Source organism: Pipistrellus kuhlii, unplaced genomic scaffold, assembly GCF_014108245.1.
Source record: "Pipistrellus kuhlii isolate mPipKuh1 unplaced genomic scaffold, mPipKuh1.p scaffold_m20_p_58, whole genome shotgun sequence".
NCBI classification, from domain to species: Eukaryota; Metazoa; Chordata; class Mammalia; order Chiroptera; family Vespertilionidae; genus Pipistrellus; species Pipistrellus kuhlii.
In genome coordinates, this window is record NW_023425560.1 from 1,321,095 (window position 1) to 1,343,740 (window position 22,646).

General features: G+C 60.9%; 1 protein-coding gene across 11 annotated transcripts in view; it reads left to right on the forward strand.

Moving 5' to 3' along the window:
- Nucleotides 1-22,646, forward strand: part of RGS12 (regulator of G protein signaling 12) — a 76,742-nt gene that overhangs the window by 22,600 nt on the left and 31,496 nt on the right. For all 11 annotated transcript variants that reach the window (XR_006740213.1, XR_006740214.1, XM_036417085.2 and 8 more), the window contains exon 4: nucleotides 11,346-11,367. Coding sequence is in view for 9 of the 11 variants with exons in the window: in XM_036417085.2 (XP_036272978.1) it covers nucleotides 11,346-11,367 (22 nt within the window). In the remaining 2 variants the exon portion in view is untranslated. The remainder of the gene's footprint in view (nucleotides 1-11,345; nucleotides 11,368-22,646) is intronic.

Sequence of the window (22,646 nt, forward strand, 5' to 3'; positions counted from 1 at the left end):
GTTCTCGGTCCTGATGGATGTGGGAGAAGGGGCGTCCAAGGAGCCGCAGGCTCCAGACCATCAGCAGGTGAGTCCTTCTGGCCGCGGGTTATTTAAATAGTCGTGAGCGAAGGCTCGGCGTCTCCAGAGCTGCTCTGCTCAGCTGCTGGTGGCAGCCTGTTAGCGGAACTCTGAGCAGGCTGTCTCCTGTCTGCCGCCTGGAGCTGGTGTGAGTCCCTGGTGATGATGCCGCTCTGGGACCACAGACCTGCCTCTCCGGACCCCTGCCGGTGCCCCCGCCGGCCTCCTCCTCGTCCTCCCCACAGTGATGCCGGAGGCTGAGTGCTAGTGAACTGGCTGTGTTGGAATGGCACAGTTCAGACCTGTCCTGCTCTTTAGCACTGCAATGTCTTACTGTTCCAAATGTCACGGGCGATCCTGTGCATGTACAGACCTAGGGAACCGTGGCCTCTAATGACGGGCTATGACCTCAGCTTAGAAAGTTGAACTTACTGTAAACGTTTTTTAAAGGCTTGAGACGGTCTGAAAAGAATGCTTTTATTTTCCTCTGTGGCTCTTGCTGTGCTGAAAGAAGGCAGAAGTGAGTTGAAGTTATTTATAGGAGATTGTCACTAATTACAGGGCCGGTTTATAGGTGGTGCTTTCTGAGAGCGGTCTCACCTGCTTGTTGTCCTAATCCCTCGTCAGGGCCAGTGCAGAGGCCGGAGGGGGCACTCAGAGGTGGCGGCCGGAGGGCGGGGTGGGAACATGAGCGACGCCCTTCCTTCCACTCCGAGGCTGGACGGGCCACGGCTGTGCTGATGGAACGCCTGCGGTTTCATGTACTTGGGAGGGCTCGGCGTGCTCGGAGCCCTGGCGCAGCGTGGGCTGCGGGCTGCGCAGGTCAGTTCCGGCCGGTCATGTCCGCGGTGGGCCAGGAACATCATTCCTACCCTGGGGGGCTGCGTTTCCATTTCAATAGGACCTCACGGCATGTTGTTGAAAACGTGGCTTTGGCTCGCCTTTAGAAAAGGAGACGGAGTGGTCACTGTGAGATGTGGGCAGTCCACACGCCGGCGGGCCAGCTGGTCCCTGAGGGCGTGTCTCTTAAGCAACAAAAACTGAGCGGCTCTCTTGTGGAGCGGGCGGTGGCAGTGGGTTGGTGCCGTAGCCACCAGGGCCCAGGTTAGCCCTCGCAGCCAGCCCTGCAGTGGTGCCAGGTCACATGGGCAGGGGTGAGGCCGGAGGGCCGGTGGAAGGGTGCTCCTCCCTGAGCCTCAGCTTGTTCAGCTTGAGAATCGGGCGGGGATGGCATGCCGGGCTCCCACCCACAGGGCGTGCGCGCTGTAAAAGCCGTGCTTTGTGACAGGGCTGGTAAAGCTGTGCTCCTCCGGGCTGCTTTCATGTGAAGTGGAGGATCGTAAGCCTATATAGGTGCTGCTTCCCATGATCCTCAGGCGCCAGGAGAGGCTCTGGGAGCCGCCAGCCTGCCGGCCCAGGACGAGCCAGGCCTCCGGCCAAGTGCTCACACCGGCTTCCCGTCTTTACGAGCGAGATGCAGCCTGGCTGCCAGTGTCCACGCCTTTGCCAAGCAGAGCGTCATCGTCCTTAAACCACATCCCAGTGGTGGTCACAGCCCAGGTGCCATAAGACACTGGCTGTGGAGACACGGAAGCCCACAGCCTGAAAGAAACGTGACGTGTCAGGGGGGAAGCTTTAAGAAGCTCCCTGTGCCCCTTAGACTGCCCCCGCTGTGTCTGACGGAGCCTCGCTTCACGGTCCCTGTGCCGCAGGAGGCCGTGACAGCATCCCCGGGGCCGCGGGCCGGGTCTTGCGGGGCCTGGCTGGCCTGAGGCTTCCTAGGTCAGAGGCAGGGCAGGAGCAGAGGGCATTCCCTCAGTCGCGGCGTCGCACACGGGCCGTCCTTCCCATCCTCTGAGCAGCAGGAGCAAGTCCCACTCAGGCCCCGGGCATGGAGACCTGCTGCCTCGCCCTGCTCCTCCCTGCTCTGTCCGGGGCGTGTGCCGCCATGCTCCGTGCATCCTCCCTCAGTGTCCGCTCAGGTGGCAGGGCTGCATGGGCTGCCACTGCTGCGGTCTGTCGCACACCCAGCAGAGGCGTGTCTCGGGTTGGGGGCTGTGGCAGGGTAGCTGTGACTTTGGTCCGACTGGCAGGTGCCTGGGCTGCAAGGGGCTTTCCCTCTGCACCAGGCTCTGCAGGACCAGGGGTAACCAGGCCAGTCATGGAAGTCAGGGCCGGCCTCTCCCAGGCACTCAGAGGGCAGAGGGCCCGGGGCTGGGCAGGGCGGGGGCTGGAGGAGGCCAACCTGGTGTGGAGCGGAGGCTGCACATCTGCACGGGGAAGTGTGAGCAGCGCAGGAAAGACAGCACGTGCTCCGAGGAGTCAGCGCTGCCGTGATGCGAGGGGCTCTCTGGCGTGAGAGCCGGCTGTCGTCCCTGCGCCGCTGGCCAGGACTCTGCCTGCTCCTCTGCGGCCACCGGGCAGGGTGCCCGGGCAGGAAGGTGTCCCCTCCGCACAGCCTGGGTCCCAGAGAGGCAGGGCCGGCCGCAGGGGCGTGGGTGCCCGGGGAGCCATGGCGAAGCTGCTGGAGGCCCTGGGTGTGAGCGCGTCAGGCGTGCCCTTCTGTGGGCTGGTGTGCTGGCGGCGCTCCGCCTGAGCCTCAGGAGGAGCTCACGCTGGCCGCGTCCTGCGGATCCGGTGCCCTTTTCCATGTGCCGGCCACCTCCTCTCCCAGATGGCCCCGCAGAGGCCTGGCCAGGCAGCCCTCCGCCACCTCCTCGGCCCACACTGGGGACCTAAAGCCACCTGTTGGGGCGGCTCCTTGCCCCTCAGGGTCAGCTTTGCTCACTGTTATCTGAGTAGGAAGGCGGATGAGGGAAGCGCTGCTCCAGGCTGTCCCGCAGCTTCCCCTTTTCATGCAGACGCAGGCCCGTGCATGGGCCTTCCTGCCGTCCCCTCCGCCTGGGCCTGCGGGCAGCATGAGAGCACGTCCCGCTGTGCCCTCTCCCCACCCGCAACTGAGCAGGGCTGACCCCTCTGAGAGCAGCTGCGTCTCCCAGCGTCTGGGTGGCTGTCCTCGGGCCTCCCGCTTCCCTCCTGCCCAGGTCCTTTGCGCTGTCACTTAGAGACCGCCCCAGCCCCAGCCCCACAGCGCGCCCTTTCCCTCCATCCTCTGGATGCGCAGGTGCTCACGTCGGACTTGGACCCCTACACACCCTACGCCTGCTCGCCCCTCAGAGCCCTGCCCTTCTCAAAGGCCCGCCCAGGCTGCCCCCTGGGGCCGGGTCTGGATTCATCTCCAGCCCCAGCACGGGAGCCGGGAGGGGGGCCTGAGCAGGGAAGCTGGGGGCCCTGCGGGGGACGGCAGGGGCGGGGAGCAGCAGGGTGGGGGGAGCGGCAGGGTGGGGGGAGCGGCAGGGTGGGGGGAGCGGCAGGGTGCGGGGGACGGCAGGGGCGGGGAGCGGCAGGGGCGGGGAGCGGCAGGGGCGGGGAGCGGCAGGGGCGGGGAGCGGCAGGGGCGGGGGGCGGCGGGGGGCGGCGGGGGGCGGGGAGCGGCGGGGGGCGGCGGGGGGGGGGGGCGGGGAGCGGCAGGGGCGGGGGGCGGGGAGCGGCAGGGGCGGGGAGCGGCAGGGGCGGGGAGCGGCAGGGGAGCGGCAGGGTGCGGGGAGCGGCAGGGGCGGGGAGCGGCAGGGGAGCGGCAGGGTGCGGGGAGCGGCAGGGGCGGGGGGCGGCAGGGGCGGGGAGCGGCAGGGGCGGGGAGCGGCAGGGGAGCGGCAGGGTGCGGGGAGCGGCAGGGGCGGGGGGCGGCAGGGGCGGGGGGCGGCAGGGGGCGGGGAGCGGCGGGGGGCGGGGAGCGGCAGGGGCGGGGGGCGGCAGGGGCGGGGAGCGGCAGGGGCGGGGGGCGGCAGGGGGCGGGGAGCGGCAGGGGGCGGGAAGAGGCAGGGTGCGGGGAGCGGCAGGGGCGGGGAGCGGCAGGGGCGGGGGGCGGCAGGGGCGGGGAGCGGCAGGGGCGGGGGGCGGCAGGGGGGGGGGAGCGGCGGGGGGCGGGAAGAGGCAGGGTGCGGGGAGCGGCAGGGGCGGGGAGCGGCAGGGGGCGGGGGGCGGCAGGGGCGGGGAGCGGCGGGGGGCGGGGAGCGGCAGGGGAGCGGCAGGGGCGGGGAGCGGCAGGGGGCGGGGGGCGGCAGGGGCGGGGAGCGGCAGGGGGCGGGGGGCGGCAGGGGCGGGGAGCGGCGGGGGGCGGGGAGCGGGAGGGGCGGGGAGCGGCAGGGGGCGGGGGGCGGCAGGGGCGGGGGGCGGCAGGAGAGCGGCAGGGGCGGGGAGCGGCAGGGGAGCGGCAGGGGTGGGAAGAGGCAGGGTGCGGGGAGCGGCAGGGTGCGGGGAGCAGCAGGGGCGGGGAGCGGCAGGAACAGCCTGGGGCAGCGGGGCTCCCGCTCGAGGCTGACTGGTCGGAGAATTCATAAGCCTCGGCCGTTAGGAGAAAGCGTTCCCCTGCGGTTGGGGTTCAGGTTCAGGCAGGAGGGGCCTCCGGCTCGTCCCCAGTGCGGAAGGCGGCTGGGCGCTTGGAGGAGCTCGTGGCACAGGGTCCGCCCGGGAAGTTTGCTGGCCACGGCCCCGAGGCCTCGGCCACACCAGTGTTCACGCCGACGGCGCTGCGGCTCAGCGCTGTCCTGTGGCATCCGGACCCAGCGCCATCTCTGACTGGGACTCTGTGAGCTTGGCCAGAGGGGGCTCTGTATAAGTCCGATGTGCACATTAAATCCCCAGCGTGGGCTGCCTCGGAGGCATGGCTGCAACGCTCCCATGGTGACAGTCCTGTCGCTGGGCTCGCCTGGCTTGGCTCCTGATCTTACTGAAACCAAAGAGCTCTCTGGGACACACACACTTGCATGTGCATGCACATGCGTGTACACACACACTTTGCAGACAGGTTCACAGGCGCTCTGACCTTCGATCGCCCAGCCTGCCTCTCTCAGGCTTCATAAACTGCGCTGCACTGTGATGGCTGCGCCTCCTCGTCCACATCCCTCGCCCGTGTCCAGCTGTCCTGTCTGTCGCCGTGCGGCACTGAGCCCACCCACCGCGCCTCCATCCCGTCTCACAGAAACTTCCTTGTGAGCATCATGGATCGAACCTAGAAAGAGACCTCCTCCTCGCCTGCTGGGCCTCTGACGGGGTCCTGTTGCACCTGCTGGAAAGAATAGCGTGCGTGCGTGTGTGCGTGTGTGCGCGTGGAGAACATGGGTGGCGGGAGGAGCCGCTGTGGAACCCTAGTGTGGGGATGGGCATGGAGCACAGCCCCTGTGCTCAGCCTGCCTGGCTGCCGGTCACTCATGTCCCATTCCCCCGGGACTGGGGCTGCCCTTCAAGGACAGTCATCATGGCTGCGGGAGCCTGCCTCTGGCCTGGCAAGGAAGGCTCCTGAGGCGGGAGCTTCAGCCCACATGCGCGGGCTCACAGCTGAGGCTGCAGCTGAGAGCTGGATGCCACTGGCTGAGGGCACGAGGGGCTGTTCCCTGACAGCAGCTCTGAGAGTCCTGGGAGTCACGCCAGGACTCGCACACACATGTGGTGCGTGCTCACACGCACACAGCTCTGAAGCCGGGTCTAGGACAGCATAACCCTGGGTGCACTTGGTGTTCCTCTCCCGCCCTCCTGTCTCATCCTTGTTTCTTTGTTAACAAGTGCTACTCACGCCCAGTTCCTTAGAGTGGTGGTCGGCAAACTGCGGCTCAGAGCCACATGCAGCTCTTTAGCCCCTTGAGTTTTTAGCCAAGACCAGCTTAGGAGGACCCTAATTAAGTTAATAACAATGTACCTTCCTATATAGTTCAAGTTTTAAAAATGTGGCTCTCAAAAAAGTTTCAATCGTTGTACTGTTGATATTTGGCTCTGTTGACTAATGAGTTTGCCCACCACTGCCCTAGAGCAAGCATGAGTTTGACATGCTTGCCTGGAGGGTCCTGGCTGGGTGTGCAGGCCCCGGGGCAAGGAGCAGAGGGCAGGCGGAGCGGGGCGGGGTGCAGTCATAGTTCCCACCAGTGGGCGGGGACCTGGGGGCCGCCATGCTCTTGGGTCTTCAGCCGCAGGTCCCGCCTCTCTCCCCGGTCTTCCCTGCCCCACGTGGACCTGCTCACTGCTGCTCCAGGGCCAGCCAGGACTTGCCTTAAAGCTTAAATGATCAAGTTTTTAAAGTGAAATCTAAGGCGCAAATTGGATTGTTACATTAAGGCTTACAGCGTTTGTCTTATTCATATCTTTCTTGTTGTATTAAAAACATTGGAGAAGGCCGAAACCGGTTTGGCTCAGTGGTAAAGCGTCGGTCTACGTACTGAAAGGTCCCAGGTTCGATTCCGGTCAAGGGCATGTACATTGGTTGTGGGCACATCCCCGGTAGGGGGTGTACAAGAGGCAGCTGGTCGGTGTTTCTCTCTCATCGACGTTTCTAGCTATCTCTCTCCTTTCCTTTCTGTAAAAAAATCAATGAAATATATTTTAAAAAAACAAACAAACCCCATTGGATATGTTTGGGCAACTTGCAGACCTCTGGTTCCTATTTAAGAGTCCTATGTGGTTATTTGATGTTTTTTATGTCCCAGGTAGGGAATTTGCCAGTGCCTCAAAATTGGAAACTTAGATGACTGTGTATTACTGCATACCGAAGGAATGTGGAAATGATGCATTCTCCTAATCGCCACTGTCTGATGTTACTAACAGAATCAGCCTTCCTAAAGGCTGGATTCATCATATACCACTTTTCATATAAGTCATCTCAACTTTCTAAACATAAACTCAAAATAAAACTTCCACCGAACGTGTGTGGGCGGAATTCCTGCCAAGAATAAGCCCCGGTCAGGACCCACTGGACTGCGCGTCCGCAGCCGCCGCCTCGAGGCAGCACTGGGCGGGCTGAGCCGCAGTAAGTCCCTCCGCAGCGCACCCGAGCCCCTGTAGCTCCAGTGTCTGCGCAGGCGGCGTCCAGTCCGAGGCGTCGCCCCGGCCTTGAGAAGCTGCCTCCTTCTGTGCCTGTTTAACGCACCAGCAGGGAAGACCCTGCCGGCTCACCGGGACCTTTGCCCTGGCAGCTGCTTTGTGGCTGTGCTCCTGTAAGTGTAGCACGTGGATTTAGGAGGAACCCAGAACGTGCAGAAAATGCAAACACGTTAGTAAAGCACATGGTACCGGTCCCAGTGAACGAGAGGAATGTTGGGTCTGACTTCATAAAAATGTTCCTGTGGCCGAGCTGAGGCCAAGGGCCTGGCAACGCCGAACTTTCAGTCACCGGAGCTGCGGTGCAGTGCCTCGCGGCTGCTCTGGAGTGATCTGGGGCTTCCGTTGTGAACTGCATCGCCGGTCAGCCAGGATGTGCTCACGGCATGCGAACCAGGCTTCCGAAGGCAGCTGGTCAGAGTTGGGCCTGCGGTCCGTCCCAAGGCAGAATGACATGATTTGGGTCACCTGCCTTTCCCACACACCCCAGGTTGTGGGTTGTCTGCCTGCACCTCCACCCCACACCAAGCAATGGCCACCAGGACAGCAGGCTGTGTCCCCCACTCCCCATAGGGCACTCCCGCCCTCCTCTCTCCTGCCAGCCCTTCCCCATGGCACTGCCTGCTCCACCCGTATGCCCGCCGAGCCCGGCCACATGGTCCTCCGCTGCTTCGCATCCTGGTGCTCCCGCGCAGGAGGAGCTGGGCCGGGCTCTGCCACGCCCAGGTGCGCCTGCGCATCCGCACGTGTTGGCAGCGGAGGGGGCTGTGGTAACTGCACCTTAGTCGTGTGCAGGTGGCCTGGATGGAGGACGGTGGTTTTCGTCCGGTGGCAGTAACTGTCTCCGGGCTCTCCTTTAGGGTCACGCTGGTTGGGCTGCGACAGGGGGGCGACCGTGATAAAGGGCTGGGCTGGTCCCGCTGGCACTCTTCACCTGGCCTGTGTTAGGAGCACTCCCAGGTGAACTTACCTTTCATCCAGGCTTTCTGGAGGAGCTCGCTGCCTGGTGCACATGGCAGCCAACATGATGCCAGCTTTTGGAAAAGCAAAAAGCTTTAGTTTGTGAGCAGATCAGCCCAAACAGGGGGACAGGCTCAACCCTGCGGGGCCTGGGGCTTCAGCACCGCACAGTCCTGGACAGCGGGCCCTTGATGCTGAGAGGCCGGGACCAGTCCCCCCCTCTGGTTCCACGGTGGCGCCGCGAAGGGTGCACAGGTGTCCCTCGTGAGCGTGCGTCCCAGGTTAGAACTGCGATTCTGGGCCTCGTGGCAATCGGACAGGACCAGTCCGAGCTGGTTCTGCAGTTACAAGCAGATGTGTGGTGGGCAGGGGACATCCGTGACCTCTGAGTCCTTATTGGCCCTCCAGGAGAACCCTCCATACACAGAGGCCACCCAGATGCCTAGAACTTTCTTAGAGTCTGGTCTTGGGAATGCTCTTGGCACAGCGACCCAGACTCGGGGAAGGGAAGGAGGTAGAGTGAGGCTGTGGCTCAGGATTTTGAGTCCTTCCTGGACGGTGCTGGCCCCGAGGCCTCTAGAACCTGGCACCTTCCTGGTGGGCACCTTGAGCAGCGCCTGCTGGGACGGCGCCGGGGGAGCGCCTTCAGGGCTTCCCACGTGCTCGCCACCCGCGCTGTGCACCCGTTCTCGCCTCTGTGCCTCGTTCTTCCCGAGTCTGCCTCCCAGTTCCCACACCTCTCCAGCCTTCCAGTGTCCGCAGCCTCTCTGCTGAGCGTTTAATTCCAGCGGTTTAGCTTTCCTTGTCAGGCATCCATCCTTCGGGGTGAGCTTCAAACTGCCACTCCTCCTCATTGTGCAGCTCTCCTCCCACTCCGGGTTCTCTGACATCCGGGTTAGGAGGACTCCCCGGCGTCTCATCCATTGTTGTCCACTCTGCTGGCTCTTTCTCATGGAGGACTTTCTTGGTTTTAGGGATTTTTGAACTGTGAGCTCATATTCGCGCGGCTGCTCTCTCCCCAGCCTGAGTGTGGCCGCCTGCCTGCGTCTGAGAGGCCCGCTCTGCGTGACCCCAGCCGGCCCCGGCAGTGGTGGCGTTTGCTGACCGCTCTCCCTCCCAGGGCCTCCCCGGCTTCTTGGGGAGCAGCGCTTCGTTAAAAGGCCTGTTGTCCCTGTGCTGTCAGTTTTCCACAATTCTAAAGCCGCCCAGGAAGCAAAGCCCGCGCACTGCCAGCAGCACATCTGTGGCCCTTGCCCCGCCCAGGTCCGCGTGCTTGGCACCGAAGGCCCACAGGCTGGAGCGCAGCCTCCCCCTGAGCCCTCCCTGCTCGCCGCATCCACGTGGCCCCCCTCCCTGCCCCTCAGGCATCCACTCAGCCGTCACCTTTTTTGTCTCTGGCTGCAGCGACCCCCACCACCCTCCACCTCATCTCAGGGCCCTGGGGCCCGTGTGGAGGGTTTGCAGTGCCTGTCTGGTCTGCCCCAGCCCGGGCATTGCCTGCGCCCTGAGGGGGCCCGGCCTCGCGTTCCTGCGGCTGCACCTGATGACTGGCTTCTCAGAGGCTGCTGCTGGACACGCAGTTTGTGGTGTGTGTGCTCGCAGACTTCCCTCTCCTGGTCTCTGACCTTCAGCTTGGCTGGGTGATCGGTGGTGAGTGTGGGAGAGGGACAGCGTCATGGCCTCTGTCCCTGGGAAGGAGACCTGCCTGCTTCTGCGATGGAGGCCGGTAGCCGGGGGCGGGCGGCGAGATGACAGTTAAAAACCGGATGCACAGCCGCCATGTTTCACCCGGGAAGTCATGGGTAAGGTGCAAGCGGCAGTTTCGGAGATTCTGACCCAGGACTCAGGACGGTTTGAAGAGTGGCAGGCCCCTCCTGGGGGGAGGGGTCACTTAGCTGGCTCCTGGGCTGCAGGTGCAGGTCCCGCAGGTGAGGAGGCCCCGTCCCTCTTCCGTGCAGGCTGAGCGCGAGGTTCGGGGCATCCATTGGGCACGGACCAGCAGGCAGAAGCACAGAGTGGCAGCTGACAGAGCTGTTTCACCCTCAGACACTCGGGCAGGCCGGGTGGTGCCCCCATCGTAATGGGTCTTCATGGGAGCCTGGCAACCCAGCACCGCTGGGCTGCGCCTGTTGGCATTTGGGCCTGAGGGGTCTTACCATGACTTCCGCTTGTTGGGGGCGCAGGATCTGGGAAGGGTGTGGTGTGTGGCCTCCAAGGCACAAGTCTGGACGCTCTTCTCTCTGTATCCTCTGCGACCGCGTCTTCGGCAAAGCCTGCCCACACCCTGCCTCCTGACTCCCTCCCTCTGCAGACGGGGGACCCATTTCCAGGCTGGAGCCTGGGTCTGCAGCCTCTGAGAAGGGGGGTCTACTCCCCTTTCCGAGCCGGGAGGCTTCCGTGCACCCGCCCCCTGACTGCAGTGCGACAGGAGGGGCCGCTGCTTGGGGCTGGGGCTGGGCCTGCGCTCTGTACCCGCTGTGGCTGTGCTGGGGCTGGGACATCTCAACAGGGAGCAAGTCACCCTGCACTGAGCCTGCTCCCCTCCAAGCGCCCCACCGGCTCCCACCCTTCCCCGCCTCCCCGATTCTCCTCCCTCCACACGTCCAGGTGGAAGTGACCTTCCCACGAGGCAGCCCCGAGCTGTCCGCTGCGAGCGCATTCCCATGGCCCTCAGCCTCTGCCGCCAGCCAGGACTAAGCCGCGTTTGTTGTTGAGTGTCTGTCATTCCAGGCCTCCCTCCACCGCCGCCTCCTTCCAGTCCGGCTGCAGCACGTGGCCCTGTCCCCGTGGGGGCCAAGCTCCTCTCCTCCAGCCTCGCCTCTGCCGGGCCCTCCTTGGAAACCTGCCCCACTGCCCCCCTCCTCCCACACCTGGCGTGGCTGCGCCCTGAGGTGGCCCGGCCTCGCCTGGTGGTCTGCCGCCCGGGTCTGCCCTGGGCAGTGGGAGGGGTACCAGGTACCAAGCGGGGTGTGTTGTGCCCAGGGCAGCGCTGGCACATTGGGCACAGCCACTTGCACGCCAGAGGCACTGAAGGGAGGGGTGGCAGGTCGCCTGCCCCCTTGAGATCGTGCCCCGCCGCAGCCTCACTGGTCAGGTGACCATGTAGCGAGCTCTCGCCGAGGCTCTCGCTGAGGCTGAGGCTGAGGCCGACGTGCTGGGATCTGTTCTTTCCCAATGAAGTGACGGGACTTCCGCCCGCCCGGCCTGGTGCGGAGGCTCACCCACGGCTGGGCGGAGTCCGCTCAGGAAGTGGCGCGCACTTGACTCACCGAGGTGTCTGGTTAGCTGGGCACCTGCGGGGAGCGAGCCGCGGGCCGCGGCCGTGTTCCTCGGAGGGCTGCTGTCTCCACTTTGCCATGAGGCCCAATTAACTCATGTCTCTCTCTCTTTTCTTTCAGTCTGCAACTGTGTCTGACGGCGGTAAGTCACTTTCTGATGTCTATTTTATTATTTTTAATGACGTTTTCAAATTGTGGGAGTGTATTTGCCATTAACTCACCCACACTAGGTGTTTTCTTTGCCATTTCCACGGGGGGCGGGTGTAAGGCCAGTGGGGGGCTTCCCCTCGCTCCGGTGCCCGCGACATGCTCCGGAAGCCGTTCCGAACCCGCAGACGCATGGTGAACCTGAATTTCAGCGAAGGCAGCGGGTGGCGAGCCCACACCCCGGCTGACAAGCCCGAGCCTGCGCTGGGAGGCCCGCTCGGCGCCCGGGCCGGCTCGGAGCCACTCCGGAAACTCAGGGCGCTCTCCGCTGCTAACGTTCCCTCTCCCAGGAGAGGGTCCCAGGTGGTCAGAGTGGGGGAGGGACAGAGGCTCTGTCTGGAGTCATTGTGCACATGGGGTCCTGGATGGAATGGCCCAAAGGGGCGGCCGAGGCCTCTGACTTCCCTGCTCACTCGGTTCCTTTTCAACGCCAAGGTGACTGGGAGCGTGCCTTCCAGAGTGCTTGATTCTTCTGATACTCTCTAAAGCCTTTATGTCCACTGGTGGTTTTTACAGGATCTTAATTAATCCATTCCTCTGTCCTCTGGGAGGTGAACTTTATGATTTATCAGAACGTGCTAGCACTTCCTTCTCACACGGGTGCTGGCTGTGGGTCTGAGTCCCGGCCACAGCCTAGCGCCCGAGCAGGGGCAGCGGACTGAGGCGCCTCTTGTCACTAGAGAGAAGCCCAGTGTTCGTGCCGTCCTGTAGCCGCTGCCTTCCCCCTGGGCCTGGGAGCGGGCTGCTTGCCCAGGAGGGGCCCTGACGGCCAGCCCGAGCAGCCACAGGCGAGGTCACACCTGGAGCTGAGCTGCACAGGCCAGAAGTTCGTGTTTGGGGATTTATTTCTTTAATAAAGGGGATTGTGTTACCCACTTTCTGTGCAGTGACAGCCAGGCCACTTGATCCGGCCTAACCCAGGAGTGGGAATTACTTCCTTAAAAAGCCGTCGGACCTGTCCCCAAACCCAGGGTAAAGCAAGTGGTTGTGGAGCTGTGTCCATGTCTCCTTCTCCGTGTCCCGCCTCGCTTCTGGTGGAAGACCCATCTCTGCAGGAAACGCGTCCCTTCGAGCGTTCATTCACTGTGTTCAGTCCAGTCAGGGGTTAGGCTTTGGTTGTCTCTGAAGCTTTCTTCCGTCCGCGCGGTAGACGCAAGCGACGTAGAAGCGTTACGCTAAGTCCGTCTGCCTTTAAAAAGCTGAACTTCCAGGGGGAAGCCCCTGCTCCTAGTCCGTGTCCTTCCTAAGGAAGTGGTGTCCTGGCTGGTGGCGATGGTTCCCCTCCATGGGGGCTTTCCACCCCGTCCTACCTTCCCTTCCCCCTCAGACCTGCACCGGGTGGGCTGGCCCCGGGGCCCTCGTGGCCGAGGAGGAGGAGGAGGCGCTGTCCCGTGAGCACGCTCTGCTTTCCGGAACCCGCCAGGCGGCTGAGAGGTTTCACTGAGTCTGCCATGTTTTTATTCTTTCTCCTTCTTCGGTTTCTTTACCGACCATACGTGAGAAGAAAAGGTCCTCTCGCTTAATTTGCACGTTCGGTCTAGGACGCATGGCTTACGTTCTGCCGACTTCACGGGCGCAGGCACTGGGCGATGGCGCTCCCTCCCCTCGCCCAGAGCCCCTGCAGGCCCTGACCCCACTTCCTGGGCCCTGGGGAAGGAGGAGCCCCTAGCCTGGCAACTCCCGCAGCGGGGGAGGAGCTTGGGAGGAGCTGGCGGGAATCTCGGTGTTTCCCGCAGAGCTGTTAGTGTCCAGGGGGCCGGAGGGGGGGCGGGGACACCTCGGGTGTTTTCTCGCAGAGCTGTTTGTGTCGGTAGAGCAGGACGTCCTGGCTCCCCCGGGGTCTGGGCTCCGGCAGTGGTTTCCGTGGGTTTCTATGGGGAAGATGCTCGGGCCCTGGCGGGAGGCTGGCAGGGTGGCTGGGCTCCATCCACCTCGCTGGGCCGCGAGCACGCCACTCCCTCCACAGCCTGTGTCCAGTCTTGTCAGGGCGGCGGTTTGGACGCAGTTAGCTCTGCTCCTCTCACAATGACACCTTTATTCGCTGCTCACTGTGGGCTCTGTGGCTTCACTTTAAGGAAGTCGGACAATAATGCTTTTGGAGTCTTTGTCAACTCCAGGGTTCCCCTTCTCCGAGGGAGAGGGGCTCCCAACGCCAGCTCCCCAGGCGCTGGGAGGGCGGGAGGGCGGAGGGTCAGTCCCTGGGGCTGAGCCAGGCCGGGCTGGGGGCCAGCGAGGCAGGTCCCGCCTCAAGGAAGGGAAGAGCATTCCAGCATTAGAGAGAGGCCTGACCTGCCGCGTGGGAAACCGTCTGACGTGTGCACACAGGACCCCTCGCGCCCGGCAGCACGTGAGGTGCGGCGTGGTTGGGAACAAGTAGGTGAGACCCTCCATGCTGACGGGACAGAGCCTGTCCCCGACTCCCCGGCTCAGACCTTGCAGCTTTTAGTGAAACAAAGTTGGTTCTTATTTTATTTCTCTCTTTTTTTCACTCTGTACTAAGCAGCTTTGCCAGGACCCCCTCTCCCTCATCCTCAAAGGTGGGGTGTTCTCTGCCATGTCTGGGTCTGACTTCTGCAGTGGAGAACTTGGGGTGCCCGATGCCCCCATCCACGGGCGCACATGAGGCCTCAAAGGACCTGCTCTGGTCCGGGTCTGTGACACGTCCATGTGATGCCTCCACGGTGGCCGCTTCACCAGCACTCCAGCTTACTTAGCTTGTCCACGCTCCTGCTGGCTTCCCCTCCGCTTGGGTCCGTGAGTCTCCCCAGGGGGTGGGCCTGGGTCCATGACCGTGTCTGTGACTTTCCTGTGACATCCTAGCCCTGGCCCCGCTCTCCGCCCACTCAGAGCCTCCTTTGGTTGTGTTAGTGCTTCTTCCTGCCTCAGCGGGCACCATCCCCCACCCTGGTCTCTCATGGCCGCTCAGGCACGTGGGGTCTCTGCCCCCAGCATGCTGTCCCCGCCTGGGGCAGCCTCTCAGATGAGCCTGTGCGGCTGCCAGCCCTTATCCTGAGTGTCAGCCGCTCCCCTGCGTCACCCCCACGTGAGAGCTCCCTGGGCCGGGGTGTTGGCTGGCAGTGCCTGTGCCTATTGGCTCCACGCGCACCTCATCCTCACGGCGAGGGGGGGAGGCAGGGAGGGGACATGGCCAGGGAGGGGAGGTGTGGGTTCTGCCCCCGCTGCACAGCTCACAGGCCGACCTCCCCCCTCCGAGGGCATCCCTCTCCCTCTGTGCCCTCCTCTCTGCTCCCGGCCTCCAGCATCTTCTCCGCCGTGTGCCAGGACGGCTTTGCCTGGTAGGGTGGAGGCACTCACTGCCAACCTCGGGCCCAGCAGGGTGAGGCTAAGCCAGGGTGGTCACAGTCATAGCTCCGGCAAGTGGCGCCGGAGGAGAGGAGAGTGTGGGCTCTTGCTCAGAGCCACCTCATTGGCAGAGTGTGGGTGAATTCACATTTTCCTTCTCAGAAAAGCAGTGCAGCCTAATGCACATTTTTTTAAAAAACATATTTTATTTGCTTTTTACAGAGAGGAAAGGAGAGGAATAGAGAGAAACACCGATGAAAGAGAAACATCGATCAGCTGCCTCCTGCATACCTCCCACTGGGGATGTGCCCACAACCAAGGTACATGCCCTTGACCGGAATCGAACCCAGGACCCTTCAGTCTGCAGGCCAATGCTCTAACCACTGAGCCAAAACCGGTCAGGGCCTAATGCACATTTTTCAAATATGTTTGCTCGGTGGCGGAGATGGAGGCGGCTGGGGAGGGGCCGTGGGGCGGTGGAACATGTGGTGGCTCTGGGATCAGCTGTCCAGGTTCGAACACAGCTCTGGACCAGCTGCTGGCCTCAGTTCTCCCACCTGCAAAGCGGGGCCCAGGGCACCTGGCAGCGTGGCTGAGGGTCACCTGCTTAACATCCGATGCACCTAGAGCAGCACCTCCCACCGGAGAGCGAGTGGGCGCTGCATGCCGGTGTGACTGGTGCTCCTGGGAGTGGCTAGCATTGCCTGCAGGGACTGGCAGAGACGAAGCCGGGGGCAGATCTGAGGCTGGTTACGGGTCCGGAGGAGAGGACGCCTCAGAGGAGGTAGACTCCCCACTTACACGGCTAAAAGTTCAGGTTCAAGCTCTGGCCAGCTTGGCTCAGTGGATAGAGGATCTGCCTGTGGACTCAAGGGTCCTGGGTTTGATTCCGGTCAAGGGCACTTCGCTGAGCACTGGCTCTCCAGTCCCATCCTGGCGGGAAGGTGCCCTCAGGGTCTCCATGCAGGCCCATGGGGGTGCCCTCCTGGCTTGGGGGAGCTTCAGCACCATGTGAGTCTTCCTCATGGAGCTCGCGTTTGGGGACTCGGGCTTGTGCACAGGCACAGGCACAGCTGGGCCCACACTTCACGGGTGGCTCTTGGCACAGATAAAGGAAGTCTTCCTGCCCTGGTTGGTGGCTCAGTAGGTTGGAGTGTCATTCCGCACACCAAAAGGTGCGGTCAGGCCTCCGTCAGCATGCATGCAGGAGGTGACCGATCCTTGTTATTCTCTCTCACATAGTTTCTCTCTCCCTCTCTAAAATCAATAGAAATGAACTCTTCATAAAGCATATGTATTTGTTGAGATAAATGACAATAATTCCACACAGAAATTACTTGGGAAGTGGATAATGTAAACTTTTTCATTGCAATCCACATGATGGGGTAGGGGGATTGGTGACCAGGGCTTGGAAAATGCCCTGTCTCCTGGAGAGTCCAGAGGCTTCTGTGGTCGGCCTGTGGTCGGTGTGCGGTGGAGTCGGGAGCTCTGAGCCTGGAGTCCTGGACATCAGTGTGACAGGCGACAGGACTCACACATGTCCGTCTCTCCCACCTCCCACACGAACCCTTTGCAGTTGCCGCCCTGCCCACTCGCGGGCTGTGAGCGCCCCGTTTCCCATCTGCCTGGCATTTCGCGCTCCAGAAGCCGCGTCCTGTCAGGCAGGAGGCGGGCTGGGCTCTGCCTCGGACAGGCTCTCCCCTCCAAGCTGACTTAGAGGCTCGGGTTCCGGCCCCGCCCGCACCTCCTCGGGCCTCAGTGGCCTGCAGAGTGCAGTGCACGGGCAGCCCGAGACCCTCACCTCCTCTGAGGGCCAGACTGGGTGAGCCCACGACCTGTGACACCCTGCCACTGACCACTCTCAGGCAGGACATAGGTCTTCAGACCTCCACCACTTCGTCTGTAAAATGGTGCTGATTGGATTAGCTCACTAGTTTCTAGGCTCCATTCCGAGGAGGTGCTGTGGGGCCCAATTGTCAGGAGGGCCCAAGACTGCGCTGGGTGAAGGTCCGTCCCATCTGTCCTTGTCTGAATCCTGGGGGTGGTCATCTGGGCGTGGGGTGGGGGGTGATAGGTCACATGGGCTTGGATATCCTCGTGTCTGGGTTTTCTCATCGGGACAAACTAACATTTGCAGGGACTCGGGCAAGAAAAAAGGCTTTTAAAGAGACGTGACCGCCGGGACCGGTGTGGCTCAGTGGATAGAGCGTCGGCCTGTGGACTGAAAGGTCCCGGGTTCGATTCCGGTCAAGGGCATGTACTTTGGTTGCGGGCACATCCCCAGTGGGGGGTGTGCAAGAGGCAGCTGAACGATGATTCTCTCTCATCGATGTTTCTAACTCTCTGTCTCTCTCTTCCTCTCTGTGAAAAATCAATAAAATATTTTTATTTTTTTTAAAGAGAGAGACGTGACCATTAAATGACCCTGAATTCGACCCTGGACTGGCAGGAAGTGGCTGGAAAGGACATTATGGATGGGCTTGGAGAATGGACGGTGTTACGTTCCCAGCTTTGGTAGCTGTGCTGTGGGCATGGAAGAGAGAGTCTGTGCACTTAGGAAGTACACACGGAAGAGTCTAGGGGCAAAAGGTTTGCTGTCTCCAAAGTAATTCAGATAGTTTGGAGAAAGGTGTGTGTGTGTGTGTGTGTGTGTGTGTGTGTATGCATGTTTGTGTTGTAAGTGTGCATGAATGTGTGCACATGTGTGTGAGAGTGTGCATGTGTGACTGTGCGTATGTGTGTGTTTAAAGAGCATGAATATGCATGAGTATCATTGTGAGAGTGTGTAAATGCATGAGTGTGTGCATGAGTGTGTGCTGCGTGCATGCATTCGTGATTGTGTGCATGAGTGAGTGTGAGAGCATGTGTGTGTGAGAGCATGTGTGTGTGTGAGAGCATGTGAGTGTGTGTGTGAGTGTGAATGTTAGGGGAAAGGTATGGGAAGAAGGGAGTGAGGGGAGAGACAGAGTCTGATGGGGAAACGGCAATAGGCAGCGGTGAGTGGCTGCAAGGTGTGTGGGATTCCTCTGCTGTTCTCGGGGAGCTTTCTGAGTTTGAAATGACATCAATAAGAAGTTGTCCCAAACAGCTGGCACGTGTGAAGGGCGATCCCAGTGCGAGGGAAGGCTTCCCCGGCATCGCCTGTCCCGGGTCACTCACTCTGCCAGGGGCTTTGTCTGCTAGTCCCGGAGGCATTCGTGTCTGCACTGCTCGGTCCTCACAGCCATGAGGGACAGAGGCTGGGCCTGCAACTAGGGCAGAGCCTGGTGCTCTGCTGCTTCCGCTCCGCAGCTCTCAGGGACTTGAGGTCAAAGGGCATTGAGACACATCCTAGAATCAGAGAAGAGGGAGCCCAGTTCTGGGGTGCATTGTCACCTGAGAACTTCCCTCTTGCAATCTGGGAACGCTCGGGGGATGTCAGAGAGCCGCGTTTGGCCCAGTCCCCGCAGGCCAGGCTGAGCGACCCCACCTGCCGTAGGGGCCCCCCTCACTCCACAGACCCGGGGAGGTTGGCTCCGGTGCGTGTCTGGCTTGTTTCGCCTAGTCCCTCCCCGCTGGCCACCTTCTAATTAATTTCCTTCAGTGTGCACAAATCCGGGCACTAGTGCATGCTATAAAAAGCTACAAGTACTTTTCCTCCCACTGTAAGAGCCAGTTACCCAGGCAGAGCCGTGCACCAAGCCCAGCCACTGGTCTGGGGCCTTGTGGCTCCGGTGCGGCGTCTGCACCGTGCTGGCTGTAAATAATTCAGCCCCGCGCAGCGCAGGCTGGGGCTGTGAATTATGCATGTGCCCGCGCTGCTGGGAGCTCAGGCACTATTGCTCTCCCTCCGGAGCTGCAGGCAGGGAGTCGCCTTTGTCCTTCTGCCTTTGCGTCGCTGGAGAAAGCGCACTAATTTCCTCCTTGGGAGCGAGCTAAGGAGCATGTCTCTGTGTGTGGCCCCAGCCTTTGCCCGGGGCCCCGGGGGCTGTGCCGGCTGAGCCTGGTATGGACTCAGAGGGGTGGTTTGCAGTGAATGGTTGGAAGTATTTGGTTAAATGGCATCACAGTGGCTCTTATCAGCTCTACCCAGGTAAAGTCCGCGTGGTCTGTGCGCCTTGTGGTTGGCGGGGGCAGGCTGGCTTGTTCGGTCTCCAGGTATGTGTGTGGGGCTGAGTCGGCGGGCACAGGCGGCCGGCTCCGAGGCGCCTGGGGTCAGGAGGTAAACGTTGGCTGTGCTGGACTCGGGATGCGGGTCTGGGTGAGACAGCCGGGAGGGACAGGAGCGGGGAAAGCCTGGGTACAGGTCTCTGACATGAACACCTTGCAGTACTGCTTGCACCAGGCAGCCCATAGGTGTGTCCAGCCACTTAAAGGGGTGGCGTTTCCAGTTTCAGCAAATCTGAAACGGACTTTAGAAACCCAATCACCAGGAAAGCTTTCTTCTACTCAGCTGGCCATTGCAAGAAAAAGGAACCACAACAGCGACACCGAAAACCAGGAAATGTCCCTAAAGTGGCCCTGCTGGGCGGTGGGTGGACTCTTCTGGGGGCGGCGCCTGGTTTGCCACCCACCTGGTCCGAGAGGGCACAGGCAGCAGGCCCTGGGGATGCCCTCTCCTGGCCTTGGAGGTGGGTGGGAATGCTGGCCTTGGAAGGAATTCCACTTCAGGTTCAAGGTCATCCTTCATAAACGTGCACCATTCTCCTTGTGTCAAGAGCAGGCCGAGAGTGCCCAAAGGGGTGTGCATAGGTCCAGCATTGGGGGTAGGGATCGAGGTGAGGGCCTTCCCTGTGAGGCGAGGACGCAGGGCGTACTGGGCTTTTGTAACCCACGAGGGCAGCTCCCGCCTCCCCCGGCCCTGGGGCTCTCCACCATGGCGTGGCTCTCCCGCTCTGTATGGGCGTGCTCTGTGCACGGCCCGTCCCGGGAGCCCTGGCTGGTCAGCGGGGAGCGCTGGGGTGCAGCCTCAGGTGGTGTGCAGCCCGGCCTCCCGTCACGGTCTGCTGTCTCGTCTGTAGCACCCCTGGTTTTTGCGTTGGGGGCCAGTGGGTGTTCAGTCAGAAACCAAACAATGGTGGGTGCATTTCCATAGGAGAGAACGGAGGCTGGAAGGAAGAAGCAGGAATGCTCTGACCCTATGGGGTCAGGGGCCGGGGAGAGCGAGCACCCCGGGGTAGGGACGGCAGAGTGGACGGCCTCCCTCCGTGGCCTGTGCGAGTCCTCCGGGCCAGTCTGCTTGCGGTGCTGTTGGATCCGAACACCTTTCATGGGAAATAACGGCTCCCACACCGCGCTGGCTCGCGGCTCGGCTGCAGCTTGAGGTCTTCCTCCTGCCTCCCAAGCTCCGAGGCCCCTGCCCCGGCCCCGGCCCCTCACTGGCCTGCAGGACAGAGCTCAGGGCTGCCCACCTCGTGTGCGTGGGAAGAAGCTTCTCTTCTTGGCCTTCTCTGTGTGTTACTGTCCCCGGGGCACCAGGCACTGCTCCCGGGCAGCAGGCCTCTTCCGGCCAGGGGCTTTGCACGGCTCACCTGTCCTGGGGGCTTCTCCACTTCCCCGAGGGCCGCTGACTACTTCCCCTCAGTCCTCATGCATCCTGCATTGCCTCCAGGGAAAGCAGCTCGTGGCAGATGTGCTGGTGCTCATAGTGCGAGTGTTTTAAAAAGAGCTCATTCATCTGTGAGGTCATCTTGTTTATCAGGTTAAAGACACAAGGGCCCTCTGCTCAGGTCCTCTGAGGGCGTAGCTTGTGGGGGGAGCTGCACACACTGCCACCAGGTTAGCAGCCACCGTAGCTCTTGCTGGTCACCGTCATACTCTTCTCCATGCTCCTCTGCTTTATGGAGCTTTTTCTCATTAACATGAAGGACTTTTAAACATAAAGAAAGTGAGTCCTTTGTGTGTATAATGGGTTATATATATTCCCCTAAGGTTTCTTTTTTGTCTTTTGACTTAGCTTATGGTGTTTTTTACAGAGATTCTATCTTATTTATTTATTTTTTTATTGAGACACTACAGGCCCAGTGCACAAATTCGTGCACTAGTGGGGTCCCTCAACCTGGCCTGCTGGATCAGACCAAACTGGCTCCAACATCCCCGAGGGGTCCCAGATTGCAAGAGGACTCAGGCCAGGCCGAGGGGCCCCACCTGTGCACGATCGGGGCAGGAGAGGGACATGGGAGGTTGGCCAGCCAGAGAGGGAATGCGGGAGGCCTCCAGGGCGTGTCCAGCCCATCTCACTTAGTCCCGATCAGTCAGAACCCAGCGGGAAGCTCACCTTCCTGTCAGAGCATCGACCCCTGGTGGGCAGTGCACGTCATAGTGAGCGGTGGAGCAGCCTTAGCATATCATTAGCACATTATGCTTTGATTGGTTGAACAAACGAACAGACACTTAGCATATTAGGCTTTTGTTATATAGGATAATTGATGTACAGTGTCAGTTTAGTGTACTATGATGATGTGATGTATATATGTTGTGAAGTGATCACCACAATAAATCTAGTTAATGTCTATCATCTCACATGATTACAGAAACTTTTCTTGTGATGAGAACGTCTTTTTTTTAATTTATTGATTTGAGAGAAACATCAATTCATTGTTCCACTTTTTTATGCATTCATTGGTTGCTTTGTGTGTTTTTTGTTAATCCTCACCTGGGATTATTTTTCCATTGATTTTTTGAGAGAGTGGAAGGTCTGGGGAGAGACACAGAGAGAGAAACATCAATGTAAGAGAGACACATCGATTGGTTGTCTCCATCTGGGTCAGGGGTTGCAGTCGAGGTATATCCCTTGACCAGAATCAAACCCACCACCCTTCAATCTGTGGGCTGACGTTCTATCCATTGAGCCAAACTGGCCAGGGCCATTGGTTGCTTCTTGTGTGTGCCCTGGTCGGGGATTGAACCTGTAACCTTGGTGTATCTGGACGATGCTCCCACCAACTGGGATACTTGGCTAGGGCCATGAAGAGAACTCTTCAGATCTGTTCTCTGAGCAACTTTCAGACACACAGCACAGTGTTGCCAACTGCAGTCCCCTTGCTGTCCATAAAGTTCGCAGCAAGCATCCCTTTTATATCTGGAAGTTTCCACCTTGCCCCTCCCCCATGCCACCACCCGCACCCCCTCCGGCGCCCGCCAGCCTGTGCCGTTGAATCACTGTTGTCTCCTATGTTCCGGGCTTGTGCCGTGCGGCTCCTCATCAGATACTTGGAGATGGGACTCTGGTTTTTCCTCGTGCTTTCAATGTCTTTGGCCAGTGGCATTGGCTTTAGTGTGTGGGAGGGATCGGAGGCCTGTTTCTCAGCAGCTATGGGGGGGGGGGGGTTCTGCTCCGCTGACTGAGCGGCCCAGCTGCGTTCTGTCCAGTGATGGGTCTGTTTCGGCCCCAGCCCAGGACCAGCGGCGACGTGGTTACTGGAGGGAGGCTGCTCACCCTTGTTTTTTGTTCTCCGTTGTTTCAGGCTTGGTTTCCACACGAACCTCACACGCAGCTTGTCTAGTTCTCATCAACATCTGTTGGGAAGTGTGTTGGCCTGGATGCTAATTAGGGAGCATTAACGTCATGGTGTTGAGCCCGTCCATGCTCCAGTTACTGGACAGACATTAAACTCAGAGCTGGGCCCCAGCCAGAGAGAGAAAGAGAGAGAGAGAGAGAGAGAGAGAGAGAGAGAGAGAGACCGACCGTGTACATGCATGTGTGAGTGTACATGGGAGTATTTCCTATATCCTGTCGATGCCCAAAACATCCAAACCTGTAGAGAATTTTTATGAGTTTATTTGAGCAGATCCCAGATGCTCCGAGAATGAGCTGGCAGCTTGTTTGTGCGTTTGGAATCAGGAGGGGATGAAGGAGATTACTGGAGGCGGGAGGGCATGGGGTCGGATTACAGCGGTTAGGATCCTGCTAGCTCTTCCTTCCGCTTCCCA